The sequence below is a fragment of the Bos grunniens genome, chromosome 7 (genome assembly GCF_055505025.1).
Source record: "Bos grunniens cultivar Pamir isolate PY7600 chromosome 7, Bosgru_T2T1.0, whole genome shotgun sequence".
Lineage (NCBI taxonomy): Eukaryota > Metazoa > Chordata > Mammalia > Artiodactyla > Bovidae > Bos > Bos grunniens.
Window position 1 is genome coordinate 71,679,047 of NC_141171.1, and position 15,532 is coordinate 71,694,578.

Below are 15,532 nucleotides of genomic sequence, written 5' to 3' on the forward strand. Positions count from 1 at the left end.
TGATTTTTAAAAATTTTCATTTCTGCATCTTGGATATTTACAAGGATTTATCTTGAGACTTTCAGAAACCCCCAGCTTGTCCTCTGCTTTCATGCTCCCCTCCATCTTCCAGGTCACCTTATATTCTCTATTTGTGTGTCCGCAGTCTCAGCCACCTCCTGGTTCTCACGTGAGCAGCTTTCTCATACATGGGAGCCTCTGCAGTAGGCCTACCCAGGGCTTGGCTCTGTTACAGTCACACTTGGGTGGTAGTTTTTCTGTGCAGAGTGTACTGTGGGTTTAGTTCATTTTGCACATGCATCATGGATCTGAAGTATGGTTAAATTCTATTCTTAAAACCCAGCCCTTTTCTAAGAACTCCTTTTCTATGTTTCCATCACAAGCATTGCAGCTGGGTTTTTTCCCTACCCTTTTGCACCTTGTCTGACCCACTGCCCAGATACCGTAACTTAAAGTTATCGTGCTTACTGGACTAGAGAATGTTAACCGCATGCCGAGATGCTGAGGCAGGGAGTGGCCGAGCTGCTAGGTTATGACCTGAACGTTGCAGCACTGGGCCTGTGTTTGAGCTGCAGTAAGATGACAAGACCTCACACACTGGACCTCCAGAGTTTCTCAGGTAGAGTCAAAGGTGTGAATGTTTAGTCCTACAGCACTTTGTGTAGTTGAAGATAGAAAACTGCTTGAGGAAATGTGGCTGGGCCTGGTGATTCTTTCTGGTGCTCCTTGATCTCTATGCTGGTGTCCGAGCCTGTTGCTGAGTTTCTTACAGCTCTCAATCCAGACTGCTGTAGGAAGAGGCACAGGGACTTTATGGAGGCATGTTACTGTCAGGTTGGACTGGCGTGGAATGGGGAGCTGGCAGTGGCTGTTAAATCTAAGCCCGATTAGAAGGTGTACTCGGAAGGTTATCTGTTCCCAGGAGCTAATGAGCAGACCTGCAAATTGCCTTACAATTGCCGGTTTAGCAAATCTTGGAATGTCAAAGGGGAAGACTATGATAGGAGGCCAAGGAGAATGGAAAGAAGTTACTGGCTGCTTTAATCGTGAGAAGGATCTTTAAAGCACAGGACCCAATAACCTTCCAAGACTAGAGTGTAAACCTGGGACACCACACCCGACAGGAGCCAGCAGCAGCTTAAACTCATTTCCTCCTCAGCTCTGGGTGTGCACTCCCCTGTGGGAAAGGAAGGCCCTTGGCTGCCAGAGCTCAGTCTCACTGAGCCTGCAGCCCAGGGGTCACTGCCAGCCCACAGCTCTGTCCATGTTGCTCTCTGATCACTTCTGCTTTTGACCCTGCCTTACTTGTTAAGGCACTGAAATCTTCCTCAAATCCTCCTATGGGTGTATACTGTGTACCTGATAACACATTCCCACACCCTAGGAAAAATCTCCTGGAAGCAATTTCAGTGAGATGTTCCTCATCCTTTGCAGCCTACCCCTCTCTGCACTTCAGTAGTAAGCAGCTGAGTCCTTCTCTCATCTGGATTTCCTTTAGAAAAGGAAGCATTGATATGTGAACATTCCACCAGAAGTGGCTGGAAATTCTCTTTCTTCAGGGAAGCTGCACAGCTAATGCAGAGAATGGCAGTTTCCAGTCACTGTCTGTTGTCTGGAGAGCAGCCTTGAGCTCATACTAGACTGAGTCCATTAGTACTCCTGAAAATGAGAAATGGGTTACTTGCTACCAGCCAGCCCATAGAGCATCAGAGTGACTGTGTAAGAACTTCCAAAGGGCAATCAAGGAAACTAGAGGTTAGTTTATGAAAACTAGTGAGGATGTCCTCGTATTTCAGAGTATCAAAAATTTCAGTCTTCCTGTGAGTAAGTAATTTTTTAAGGTAAAGATGGGTACATGGGGTTTATTTCTTATACCAGTCTGCCTTTACAGATGTTTGAAATGTTCTAGGGTTAAAAAAATACTCCATTTTCTTCTAATTTCTCAACCCTCTGAGGGCTGCAAGCTAGGAATAAACTCCTGAGAATTTCTATCGGCCAGACTAGAATTAGACTCCCTACAGCTTCCTTTCACATTCCCTCCCACCTTAGCTGAAGCACGGCAAAGCCTGTCACCTCACTGCCAGGGTAGCCCACAGCTAATAATCTGTGGGTGAGATCAAGTCCCAGCTGCTAGTTGTACCTTGCTAAAAAAAAAAAAAAAAAAAAATACAGCCTACCCAGATGGCAACCCCAAGTCAGGCACTGGGGCTTCTCCAAACATGTCATGATTGACAGATGTGAAGGGAATCAACCCAGATGCTCTTCAGGAAGCCTTTAGTTCCAGGTGTGAGGAGCCAGATCTGCAGACAGTGGAACTCCTAGTACCAGGTGGAGTGCTGTGCCAGCGGAGGTCCGCATCTGACACCCCATCACACCAGGCACACTGCCCTCCAAGTCAGAAATCAGCAAGCATGAGCATCGTCAAGCAAACTAAAGACAAGGAGGAGGCCAGGGTTGGGAAGCAAGGGAACAGTGTGAGATGGGAAAGTGTTTGCATTTCAAAGGATGGAGGCTTTGGAGGACTCTCTGGTACTTAGTCTCAAGGACACAGGACTGTTGTGTAGGGATAGTTTGGCTGCCCAGAACAGATATGCTATCTGCAGCGCTACCTCAGGGAGTTAGCTGGGAAACTGTCTTATTTCCAAGAGCCGTGTGACTGACTGGATTCTCAGTCGGCTCCAGAGGCCAGGAGGCAGCTTTTCCAGCCGCTCCCTTTCTACCAGCATGAAAGCAGCTCTGTGGAAGCGCGTTCTGTGAGGTCGCTTTGTGTCTCACTGAAGCCCCTGGCCCTGCGTTTCTAGAGCAGGGACACATCAGGCTCCTCTTTACCTCGGGGCACTGCCCATTGCTGAATCCGTTTGCCTCTGTTAGATTACAGGTGTGGGCGGTCTGCTCAGTATCCACAGGCTTCAGGCCCTGGGCACAGGCAGAATTCAGAAAAGTAGGATTATTCCCTGAGTGAACTATTCTGTAGAGTTCCCTGATGTCACCTGTGTTTTTGGCCTTGGCTGAATAAGAACTCGAGCTAGTTGAGTGAGACACCTGTTTTCCATACCTCATCTTGGCCAGTGTGGCCACTAAGTGATTCTTCTGTCAATAAGGTAACTGATAGAACTAAGATTAAAATACATGTCTCTACTGAGTAAAGCAGGTTATTCTGTACTGCAGGCAGATTCTTCACTGACTGAGCTACAAGGGAAGTGCCTGTTGAGATAGAAGCATCATCCTAATATCACCCACTCATTTTGCCTCCTGTATGTGAGGTTGCTTCTAAAACCGTGCTCCACAATGCAATGAAGGGCTAATCCTAGAAGTATTAACTCTTTAGGACAATGACCTAGCCACTGGTTTAGCCAGCTCTTTCTTCCTCTGGCACAGAATGCCTGAGTTGTATTCTTTCATCGCAAGGTCATCACCCTTTGATATCAAAGCAAAGGCCATGAAACTTCTTTGTGAATAAGCCAAGATTTGGCAGGGTGCTGTTCACCAGAGAAAAGTATGCTTAAGAAACACTTACAGTATACTCTCTTCAAAGCACTGAGGGAAGAATCATTACTTGAAAGAGTAGAAATGAGCTGTCACGTATAAAAGCAAGAAAACGGCTTACTTTTATGTGCAGTGACATGCCAGCATTCCCAGGGAGATACTCCAGTGGCTTCCTTCTTACACATTTAGGTAAACTGAAATGGGAGAATGTTTGCAGTTAAAGACTCTTGTGTATATACTCTGGAATAACAGGCAGCCTTCTAAAGGATTGCTTTACTTAAATGAAAAAAAAAAAAAAAAAAAAACAATTTACCTGACTTTAGGTTTCTAGATCAGCCTTTTTAAATCTCAGCTGTCCAGTAGGTGTCCAGAGGCTAATTTTTCCTAACAACTGAGTGTTTCTGGTCAAACACTTGCCCTCAGATTGGAGGTACTCAGCTTTTAAAGAAGCAACCATTTATCCATAAGAGTAGAACTACTTGAAATTAAGACAAACCCAACAGTACATGTTTAGTTACATCCAGCTCTGAATGGTAGATTATTTGTTTCTATCAGAAAACAGTAATGTTTGTGCACAAGTTCCTTATTAAGCTAGTTTCCCTTCCTCCATCCTTGGTCATAAAGACATCCCATAAAATCTCCCAGTGATTATAGGCTGTTCTCCTAAGGAAGCAGTGCTGCTTAAAAACAGCTTCCTAGAGAACAAGTGGTTGAATCTTAACAGTTTAAAAATAATCTTTAAAACCTAACTCCTAAGTAGTAAACAAATAGTTTTTAAATAACTAAATTTTAAAAAAATCAAGACTTTATTGAATATATGTTACACAACATTCTTTAACATTTAGGTCTCAGCATAGTTTAGATGAGAAACAATTGTCATTCAAGTCTACAAAATGAAATAGGCTTGTGAAGATTTGAAATACAGATGAAGGTAGCATGAAGCAAAGCTTAAATATTAAGCAACTAAAGCAATGAAGGTGAAATAGCAAACATGGTATGTCTAGATTTTAAATACCACCAAGTTTCATTTTTCAAAAAAATGAAAGTCTGGTTTATAACAAACACCACTGAGAATTGTCATAAAAAATGTTTAGATACTTAAAACCTGATCTCTCCCAGTTCTTTTTGCCTTTATGTTACTTCGTCATTTCCATCACTCTGCAATTAGAAGTTTTGATTATGCAAAATCTGCTATGATCTGGGAGTTATCAGGTTATCAGAAATGAGCCTGAAGTGGTACTGCTGGGTTACGGATCTGAAAGAACAAGAGGGACCCCAGCCTAAGCTCTGGGCCAGAGCAGAGCGTCGCTTGTGTTTAGAGCTTCCTGCTGCTGCAGTTCCTGAGCTGACTCTTTCAGACTTGATCAAATGTACAATGACTTCATAATAAAAAATTTTCTATAAAGACAATCTTAGAATGGAATCAAGACTTTTAGTTACAGCGTAATTAAGGTTGGCATTAAACTCGCTAGAAGCAAGACTGCCTACCTTTTCTAGGGTTGTAAAACAGATCCTAGCTGGTATAGTAAATGTTCTAAAACTTACCCAGAACTGTGTGTTAATCCTGAGTGTGGGGTTAATAAGTAATTCCAAACACATATAGTAAGATTATGCAAAGTTTGAGCACTGAAGCCAAATGCTCAGTTATCATTTATGTTGCTTCAAATGAATTTTGTATTTTTATTTTTGGCATTTTTTTCCTTTTGTATTAAGTAATCACTATGGATTACCTTTCTGGTTTAAAAAATAAATCAGTATTGCCACTAAAAAACTTCAGGTATATTATTAAAAGTACGGCACCATCAAATATAAAATGCCTTAAAAATGTAGTACTAACAAGTTCATCTGGTTTTCTCAATGTTTTCTCCATTCATTAAAAAAGAAAAAGTAAGGTCTTTTATAATGTGTAATTTTCATAGATAAAACATTATGGTCTCTGTGAATAAGAATTCATACTTTATGCATGAAAACTTCATCGTCTTTATGGTTCCTGCTGCTTGTTCCCCAGGATCAAGTCCCATCGGACACCTCTGAGGAATTCTTGCACTTATTAGAAAGAGGGGCTCTCTGTGGAGAGAGGTCAATATCAAAATTCAGATATTATCACCTTTTGTGAACTCGATAAAATCAGTAAGGACAGGAAGAATAAAGCCTTTCCAGCTCAGCAGGATTAAGAACTAGTTCCTAGAGAGTATGTTTTCACTCCAAGATTGACAGTAGCCTATCCACTTGGAGTCAGAATTTGAAAGTTAAGAATGTAGTTATGAAAATGTGCAGAAAACATTAAATACTGGTGGCAAATAAATACATCTTAATATGTTCTAACAAGCAAATGTATATTTAAGATAGCATAGTCCTGCTTTATTAAAGAAAAGATCCAAATTTTCTTGGTGGGGTATAGGGACACTTTACCATCCTTTTAGTAGGATGTTAGATAATCGTTTCTGAGCTGATTAACAGTAAACCTTGGAGAAAGCAGTTTTAATATGAAAAATAATTCAGCATTTCTGTCATCATCCTGTGCCTTTTAGGCGTGTCCAAACTGTACTGAGAACTTCACGTTCAAAAGAAGGTACTGTCAGTGATTCTTCACACATAGAATTCAAGAGTTCTTTGCGTATTTCACATCACTTTCCTCCTCATCTCATGCATAATTTATTGCAATAGGTTTTTTTTAATAAAATATTCCCCTAATACCTTTTCTTCAGTTTAATATAGCACAATATGCAAGTGCCTCTTTATAGACTGTTGGTTTTAATCACTGCCTGAACATTTACTTCTTAGTGCAGCTTTAAAAATCTGAGTCTCCAATTTCATTCAGTCCTGATGCTCTGGTGTTCTCTGTCATTGTGGTACAGGTCCATGAAACCAGCAGCCTGCTAATGTCTTTGTGCTGAAATATAGTAAAGAAAAGGAAGAAAATGTAGTTAAGCACAAGTAATTATGATAAAAATGATGTCCTTGTTTTTTTAAGCCCTATATAGATTGTGGGATCACACCTGATTTTTTACTTAAAATCAATTAAATTTGACCAGTGTGCATTTTTTTTTGAGAAAACAACTTACTGCCACTATAAACCAGCAGAAGCATTCCTATTCTTTCCAAAGTATATCTGGGCAAATTCCAACACAAATAAAATGGTTATCACCGTCACAGAGTCGATCTGCACTTGAGTATATTTTTCAACACTTATTTGTGAATGTTTGCCTAATAAAAGGGGGATTTTAGCTTTGTCCTTTACGCTGCCATTTCACAAGTAACAATAGAAAAGTTTGCAAATCAGTTTTGCCGCTGTGGACCATGAAACACCAGCAGTCTTCCTCTAGCACAGGCTACCTACAGGATTAAGAAGCAAATTTATATACAAAACCAGGTAAAAATTGCTGCAGATGACACTGTCTACACACATGTAAGAACGAAACAGAGAGAGAGGGGTGGAGGGTGCCTCCCCGGGGTAGACACGCAGCACATCCAAAGGCATCAGCAGTACTGTTTTGCAGCCAGAAGACAACTGGTTCCATTGACCACAGTGTCCTTGGTACACCAGCAGACCAAGTTACCAGCAGAGCCACTCTGCACTGTACCTCCAACAGAAAGCCTGACTCTGAACAGAATATTTATAAGGATGAGGCTTATCAAAATCACTGCTAAGGAGCATGACCAGAAGGCCCAACATTACAACCTCACTTTGATCCCAGGAAGTGGTACAATCCCACTGAAACCCTCTACAGTTGCCTTTCCAACCTGGAAGCCTAAGTACCAGTAAGGGTTTGAGTTCCAAAAGAGGTGATCTCTGGAAAGAATAATGATTTTTTGTCAAATGTATTAAAAAAAAAAAAAGATATGGTATCTTCAGTGGAATAATAATAGACAAAGCAAAAAGGGAAAAAGGAAAACCATCCCCGTCCTTCCCAGTATTTGACTTCCAGACATTTCAGAGTAGGTGTAGTTCTCATTTTTTGATAGCACTCTTGATCTTATGTAAACTTCCCAGTGCTGCCAGGCTTCATTCACTTACTGGATCAAGGCTTATAAATTTCACAGGGCATCTATCACATTTCTTCTCCAGCAATAGAAAGTTACTTCTAGCCATAAATACTGCACACATCAAAACAACAGTAGTCCATGCTTACTAAAGCAATGGAATCATTAACATGATTTTAAAATCTGACATTGAGCTAAGAAAAGTTTTTATTTTCTAAGACTATTACACTAATACTAATAAATTTAGACTCATGGAAATTTGGAAGTAAATATCCCCATTGTAAAACTGAAAGAGAAAAAAAGGTAAAGAGCCAATTCTATACACAATTCTATTTCTATTTTTGACTCTCCCAATATCTGGCTTCAACCTTAGTGAGGCCTATTCAAGTTGGCAGGAAAGCCAAAGATTGAAGTTTACTATGCTTCCTGTGGGAGATGAAGAAAACTGAAAATGCTATTCCCTCAAGGGGTCACCAGTACCTAAGACTCCTACACAATATTTAGAGTCCAAAATATTCTAGCCACAATCTCTGATCCAAAATGTGCCATTCTGACCTGGTTTGCAAATTTCAGCTCATACACAATGATACAGCCCAATTACAGCTCTTCACTAGCTTCAAACAGCAGAGTTAAGCAGCATTAATTCAAGGAAGCAAAAAAAAAAAAAAAAAGATCCTAAATTCAAAAGCAGCATGACAACAAAAATCCCTAAGCCCTTCCTGCCTTACAAAAGCCCCAAAGAAGCTTTTTGTGCATTATCCAAGGAGGTTTTACTAAATGTGAAGAAAGATTACAGCTGTACTTCAGCATTATCTTTTGCCACCGTCTTGAATTTTGATTTGCCTCATGTAAATGACAAATGAGGTTGATTTAATTCACTAAGTGTATGTTTACATACAGATATATATTCTTAATATATATATTAATGACTAAATAGTTAATGAATATAAAAGAGACAAAAGACTGAGAAAAGACAAGTCCACTAGTTGACTTTCTGTGGAGCCTCAGTCACTACTTGACATAATTCTGCAACTGGACACCCAGCTTCTCCCACCCTAGGAGATAACTCCTCTCCATCATGAAGTGCTCCGGAGGCGGCTCTCCTTTTTTTTTTTTTTTTTTTAAACACAACAAGTAATAGTGACTGAAAGCTATTTTCACTCACAAAAACTACCACCAATATGAGGTACACCCAGCTACCAAGGTCAATGAAAACAAAGGAAAAAGAACCAGTGCATTCTTTTATGTCTAGCCTAATCTACTTAGGGAATGATAAGTGATGACATGATGCCCTCTTCACTTTGTGGCAGGGCTTAGCACAGACAGACCTGCCCGTTTCACTGTTAACTTCAATGCTCCCAGTCTGAATCCACAGTGGTCTGTCAGACACTGTAAGGGAGCAGCAGCGCTCGTCACTGTCTGATGTAATAGCTGCCATTTGTTGAGACCTATGGTAGAAAAAACCAAGTTAACAAAAATAGAGCATTTGAGTTCTTTTTCATCCATTTACCAAAAAAAAAAAAAAAGACTAAAATTCAGTTGAATTTTCATAATGAATTTATTCTAGATAGCTTGCTGGCTTCACACAATGGGAAGCGCTGGTAGACTTGAGGTGTGTACACACCAGTCTTGGCCAGGAGAGGGCACTCTCCAGCCCAAGTCAGTTGAGCCGCAAAATGCCTTAAGGCTCATGAAAATGTTGCCCGCCAATGCTAACTCATGGTTTAATTCTGACAAAAATCTTGTACTAGCCTAACACTAGCCTAGTGGTGAGAGAGTCCTGATTGTCTCAGTATTCAACAAGGGCCAAAGCTGTCATCCCTACCTGCATTAACGAGCTCAGAGACTCTGCTTTGAAGAATCACCAAAACTGCCTGAATCCCTTTCTCTGTAATGCCAGTGGCACCTCTGCGTACCATTCAACAGCTGAACTTACTGTGAGGTCAGACCTGTTTGAAATAGGTTTGACAAGGAAAGCTTTCTCTGAGGCTTTCAGAAGAGAGACCAAACACCAAACACTAAAGGGTTACTGTTCAGCCTTATTTTTTATTAACCTATTTGCTTGTTTCCTTTTTTCTCTAAGTACAGTATATAGTATATACTGTATATATATATAGTATATATAGTATATATATAAGTAACAACTCATGTATCATATCAGTGTAGGCAACTCTGGGATCACTGATTTAGATAATGTCCAGTCCCTATAATATTAAGTTCTAAATCAGAAATAGTAGCTAATCAAAACCTTAAAATAGGCTTTTCTGATACTGAAAAAGAAGAAACGTTACACACCTGATCTATAAACATGATTACTTACTGAATTTTAACTCAACAGATTCCTTAAATGATGTTCAATAATGAGGTTATTTACCCTTTTGTTTATGGGGAAACAAATATACTATTAGCTATAACCCAACAGCAATCACACAAGTAGAAATATGAATGCACAAAAAATTATCTTTTGAACCTCTCTCCCTCCATGGGTAAAACTTAGGTTTCAACAATGATTCTAAAGAATCTCCTTTTCACATCTAGGCAAGAGGGGGTCAAAAAGCTGCATCAAAGAATAATCTTACCCTATGCATTAACCCCACCAGTGCCCAGAAATGCTGTGAAAATATTAACATGCAAGACCCCAGTCCACAGAGCCTGGCCTGTGAGTCTTTTGTGCTAATGCTGAGTTTCCCCTCAAAGCTTTTAGGGTCTCAAGGTTTTTCTTTAGAATTGACCACACAGGATCCATTAGGAAGAACCAGGAAACCCTGACAGTGAGGTAGTAAATAGGAGAACCTCATGAAAGGCAGGGATTTCACTGTAAAGTACTTATTTTTGTCCTTTTTAAGAGAAAAGCTTACATGCAACAATGGCAACTACTCCCTGGGATGCAAGCAAAGACATAAAGGGGCAAACCAGAACAGGTAAGAATTTCCCTTTTTTAGAGCACATGAAGGAATGAAGTAGAGGAGGTCACACTCTTAGAGCAAAGCCCAGAATTAAAAACTAAAGAACTAAAATTACATACATCCTGCTGCCTCTCTTAATACAGAGTAGCATGATGCAACATGAACCACCAGGAAAAACATTTTACAGTAGACATTCTGGTTTTTCAGCCTCAATGCTGTTTTTCTAACCAGTTCTTTTTTAGGGTTTTAGACAAACTGCATAGTTCTTCCCAGCATTCCAGGACTCCCACCAAGATGTGCCACTCCCAGCTGGACTCCCTGCTAAAAACTAAATGGTGAGGGGAAATCACAGGTTGGTAAACAACAGCACCTCAAAAATGAGCCGCAGATAGAAATGACTACTCTCTGGAAAATACAACCACAACACACACAGATCAAGGCCTTGGAATGTGAGGTATTTCCCTGCTAGAAATGGGAAACGATCTCCTACTCAAATCACACCAGTGGCACTAAGAAGGAATGTTCAAGTTAATGTCCACTTTTTCACCAATTGGCAAAATATTAAAATAATAAACACCAAGGTTCCAGGAAACAAGAAAACCAAAAACTGCTAATTTATGCTACTTAAAAGCTGAGAAGTATACCTCTGTAGCTCTAATGCCTTTGGAAAGTCTTCCTAAGAGGACTTCTGCCCCACTGAGCCCCACCAGCTCAGACGCTGCTCATGCCTTTGAAGGCCTTCTGAGATGGTGACTGGTCATTAGTACACAAGTGTCTGAAGCAAAATTACTCTTCATCATTCAAGAGCTGCAGTGTTCATGGACTTCTCACTATAACCTCCATGACCTCCAACCCAGTTGCTCTCCACAGGTGACTGTTGAGACTACTCAGATCATGCCACTTTTAGGTATCTGATCATACTATGATTAGTGGGATTTTCAGATTTAAAAAATGGCAACCCACTCCAATACTCTTGCCTGGAGTATTGGATGGATGGAGGAGCCTGGTGGGCTAGAGTCGGACATGACTGAGCGACTTCACTTTCACTTTCAGACAAAAAAATTTAAGTTGTTAAAAAAAAGTTTATACTGCATGTATGTTGCAGAAAGATACTATCCGAAGCTACCAGAATGAAATTTCTATGCCACATACAGAAAGTGGTAGTTATAACAGCAAGTATTTATGTTAAGTGTTAGGGCCAGGCACTTTATTGCTCTGAAAATTGAAATTCTCACAATTACCTTTTGAAGAGGTAATATTTTTCTCCCCATTTCACAGATCATGACACTGAAGTAACCTGCCCAGGATCACACAGCTTGGAAGTGGCAGATCCAAGTCAGGTTTTGCATAGGAAGTCTATCTAGCTCAAGAGCCTGTACTTTCCACCATGTGCCTGAAAAGTGAAAAAGACCGATCCTTTGCTCAATTAAAAGACTGATACCAAGTACTATTAGTGCAAAAATGTTAACAAACATTCCAGCTCACCTGCATCTGGCAAGTTATATTCTCATAAGTATCCATTTCTATCATTTACACTCAACAGGATGATCCTCTCACATTTCTTAAAAAAAAAAAAAAAAAGTCGTCTCCCCAGGCAAGCAGGGGAGGGAGGGGAGGAACCCTATTATAAAGTACAATAGGTAACCTACCTGGGGGAACAGGGTCCTGGGAGGGGATGGGGATGTGCTCCGTGCTCCTTCCAAGCTTTTTCAATAGCTTTTGTGCTCACTTTGGCAGCACATTTATCAAGCTTTTTTGGTAGCTTTTAAGTGAATCTTTGTGCTGCAGACAACTAAGTGAGGGATACTGAGGATTACAAAATTATTTTAAATATTTAAACAACAAAAAGACCTTGCTAAACCTTGATGTGCATTATAATTACAAGTTTTTTAGTTTACATGAAACAATTATAATACAGCTGTAACACTTGGCTATGTAACTAGGGGTACCTAGTTTTACTTCTAGATAGCTACACCGGATAGAAAAAAAATCACAAGGAGGTTTAAATGACGGTTCTGGTAATAAAAGCGCTCTAAGATTTCTAAGTCAATAAAAGGAAGTTAACTGTCACATTCTTAAAAGGAAAATTCCATTTTTTAATGAGATCTTACAAATATCAAAAACTTAATATTTATGTTCAAACTAAGCTTAAAGACAAGTAATTTTAGAACTGGCCAGTTTTCAACATCAAAGTTTTATGGTTTCACAAACCAAAATGTCTAAAACAAAAGGCCCACAAGTTAGACTACATATACTACAGCCATCTAATTTATTCTGTGAACAGTGAGAATTTGACTCAAATTCACTGTTTCAATAAATCCTGGTAACTTCTGAATCTGGTTTCATTTCCTTTACACATCCCCACAACCAGTCTTTAATTTATGCTAGCATGACATAGGATCATATAAGAAAAAACTCAAGTTTGGCAATTAGTTTTTTCAAAGATTAATTAGATGCATTAAAACCTGGCTCTATCCAAGATGGATTTTAAGACAGGGTATAAAAATTCAGTATTTCCTACCAGAGTGTGATAAACAAGATGATCTCAGAATTCCAAACAGAATTATCTACATATGTCAAGGAATATCTGTTTTTTCATTAGTAGTACTGACATAAAAAGTGGAAAAAGCAGTACCCATATTATGAAAATATGGTAAAGAGTGGGATGGCATGTAAACAAGTTTTGGAAACTAATTAATTCCATTACTAAAATCATTTAAATGATTTTCATATTCACAAAATTGTTTTTGTCATTAGGAAGTGATGGTTTTAACCCAAAACCTACTCTGGTAAATACAGTCATAAGCAGGGCAAAGACTAAGAGAGTTTTGCCAAGAAAATGCACTGGTCATAACAAACACCATCTTCCAACAACACAAGAGAAGACTCTACACATGGACATCACCAGATGGTCAACACCAAAATCAGATTGATTATATTCTTTGCAGCCAAAGATGGAGAAGCTCTATACAGTCAGCAAAAACAAGACCAGGAGCTGACTGTGGCTCAGACGATGAACTCCTTATTGCCAAATTCAGACCTAAATTGAAGAAAGTAGGGAAAACCACTAGACCATTCAGGTATGACCTAAATCAAATCCCTTATGATTATACAGTGGACGTGAGAAATAGATTTAAGGGCCTAGATCTGATAGATAGAGTGCCTGATGAACTATGGAATGAGGTTTGTGACACTGTATAGGAGACAGGGATCAAGACCATCCCCATGGAAAAGAAATGCAAAAAAACCAAAATGGCTGTCTGGGGAGGCCTTAAAAATAGCTGTGAAAAGAAGAGAAGCGAAAAGCAAGGAGAAAAGGAAAGATATAAACATCTGAATGCAGAGTTCCAAAGAATAGCAAGAAGAGATAAGAAAGCCTTCTTCAGCGTTCAATGCAAAGAAATAAGAGGAAAACAACAGAATGGGAAAGACTAGAGATCTCAAGAAAATCAGAGGTACCAAAAGAGCATTTCATGCAAAGATGGGCTCGATAAAGGACAGAAATGTATGGACTTAACAGAAGCAGAAGATATTAAGAAGAGGTGGCAAGAATACACAGAAGAACTGTACAAAAAAGATCTTCACTACCCAGATAATCACGATGGTGTGATCACTGACCTAGAGCCAGACATCCTGGAATATGAAGTCAAGTGAGCCTTAGAAAGCATCACTACAAACAAAGCTAGTGGAGGTGATGGAATAGCAGTTGAGCTATTTCAAATCCTGAAAGATGATGCTGTAAAAGTGCTGCACTCAATATGCCAGCAAATTTGGAAAACTCAGCAGTGGCCACAGGACTGGAAAAGGTCAGTTTTCATTCCAATCCCACAGAAAGGCAATGCCAAAGAATGCTCAAACTACCGCACAATTGCACTCATCTCACATGCTAGTAAAGTAATGCTCAAAATTCTCCAAGCCAGGCTTCCGCAATATGTGCACTGTGAAATTCCTAATGTTCAAGCTGGTTTTAGAAAAGGCAGAGGAACCAGAGATCAAATTGCCAACATCCACTGGATCATGGAAAAAGCAAGAGAGTTCCAGAAAAGCATCTATTTCTGCTTTATTGACTATGCCAAAGCCCTTGACTGTGTGGATCACGATAAACTGGGGGAAATTCTGAGAGATGGGAATACCAGACCACCTGATCTGCCTCTTGAGAAATTTGTATGCAGGTCAGGAAGCAACAATTAGAACTGGACACGGAACAACAGACTGGTTCCAAATAGGAAAAGAAGTACGTCAAGGCTATATACTGTCACCCTGTTTATTTAACTTATATGCAGAGTACATCATGAGAAACGCTGGGCTGGAAGAAACACAAGCTGGAATCAAGACTGCCGGGAGAAATATCAATAACCTCAGATATGCAGATGACACCACCCTTATGGCAGAAAGTGAAGAGGAACTAAAAAGCCTCTTGATGAAAGTGAAAGAGGAGAGTGAAAAAGTTGGCTTAAAGCTCAACATTCAGAAAATGAAGATCATGGCATCCAGTCCCATCACTTCATGGGAAATAGATGGGGAAACAGTGGAAACAGTGTCAGACTTTATTTTTCTGGGCTCCAAAATCACTGCAGATGGTGACTGCAGCCATGAAATTAAAAGACGCTTACTCCTTGGAAGGAAAGTTATGACCAACCTCGATAGCATATACAAAAGCAGAGACATTACTTTGCCAACAAAGGTCCGGCTAGTCAAGGGTATGGTTTTTCCTGTGGTCATGTATGGATGTGAGTTGGACCGTGAAGAAGGCTGAGCGCCGAAGAATTGATGCTTTTGAACTGTGGTGTTGGAGACTCTTGAGAGTCCTTTGGACTGCAAGGAGATCCAACCAGTCCATTCTGCAGGAGACCAGCCCTAGGATTTCTTTGGAAGGAATGATGCTAAAGCTGAAACTCCAGTAAGTACTTTGGCCACCTCATGCGAAGAGTTGACTCATTGGAAAAGACTCTGAAGCTGGGAGGGATTGGGAGCAGGAGGAGAAGGGGACGACAGAGGATGAGATGGCTGAATGGCATCACTGACTCGATGGGCCTGAGTCTCAGTGGACTTAAAGTTGGTGATGGACAGGGAGGCCTGGCGTGCTGGGATTCATGGGGTCGCAGAGTCGGACACGAATAAGCAACTGATCTGATAGTTCTTAAAAATGGGCACCA

The 15,532-nt window shown here is 40.1% G+C and overlaps 1 protein-coding gene across 16 annotated transcripts in view; it reads right to left on the bottom strand.

Annotated features, from left to right (window-relative positions):
- Nucleotides 1–4,269: 4,269 nt before the first annotated feature.
- PWWP2A (PWWP domain containing 2A) overlaps nucleotides 4,270–15,532 on the bottom strand; it is a 77,210-nt gene continuing 65,947 nt past the window's right edge. For 9 of the 16 annotated variants that reach the window (XR_015167909.1, XR_015167908.1, XR_015167906.1 and 6 more), the window contains 2 exons: nucleotides 8,799–8,918; nucleotides 4,270–6,379 (listed from right to left, as the gene is read on the bottom strand). Coding sequence is in view for 3 of the 16 variants with exons in the window: in XM_086412699.1 (XP_086268825.1) it covers nucleotides 6,366–6,379; nucleotides 8,799–8,918 (134 nt within the window). In the remaining 13 variants the exon portion in view is untranslated. The remainder of the gene's footprint in view (nucleotides 6,380–8,798; nucleotides 8,919–15,532) is intronic. The other 7 variants (XR_015167910.1, XR_015167907.1, XR_015167905.1 and 4 more) reach the window with 1 other exon arrangement.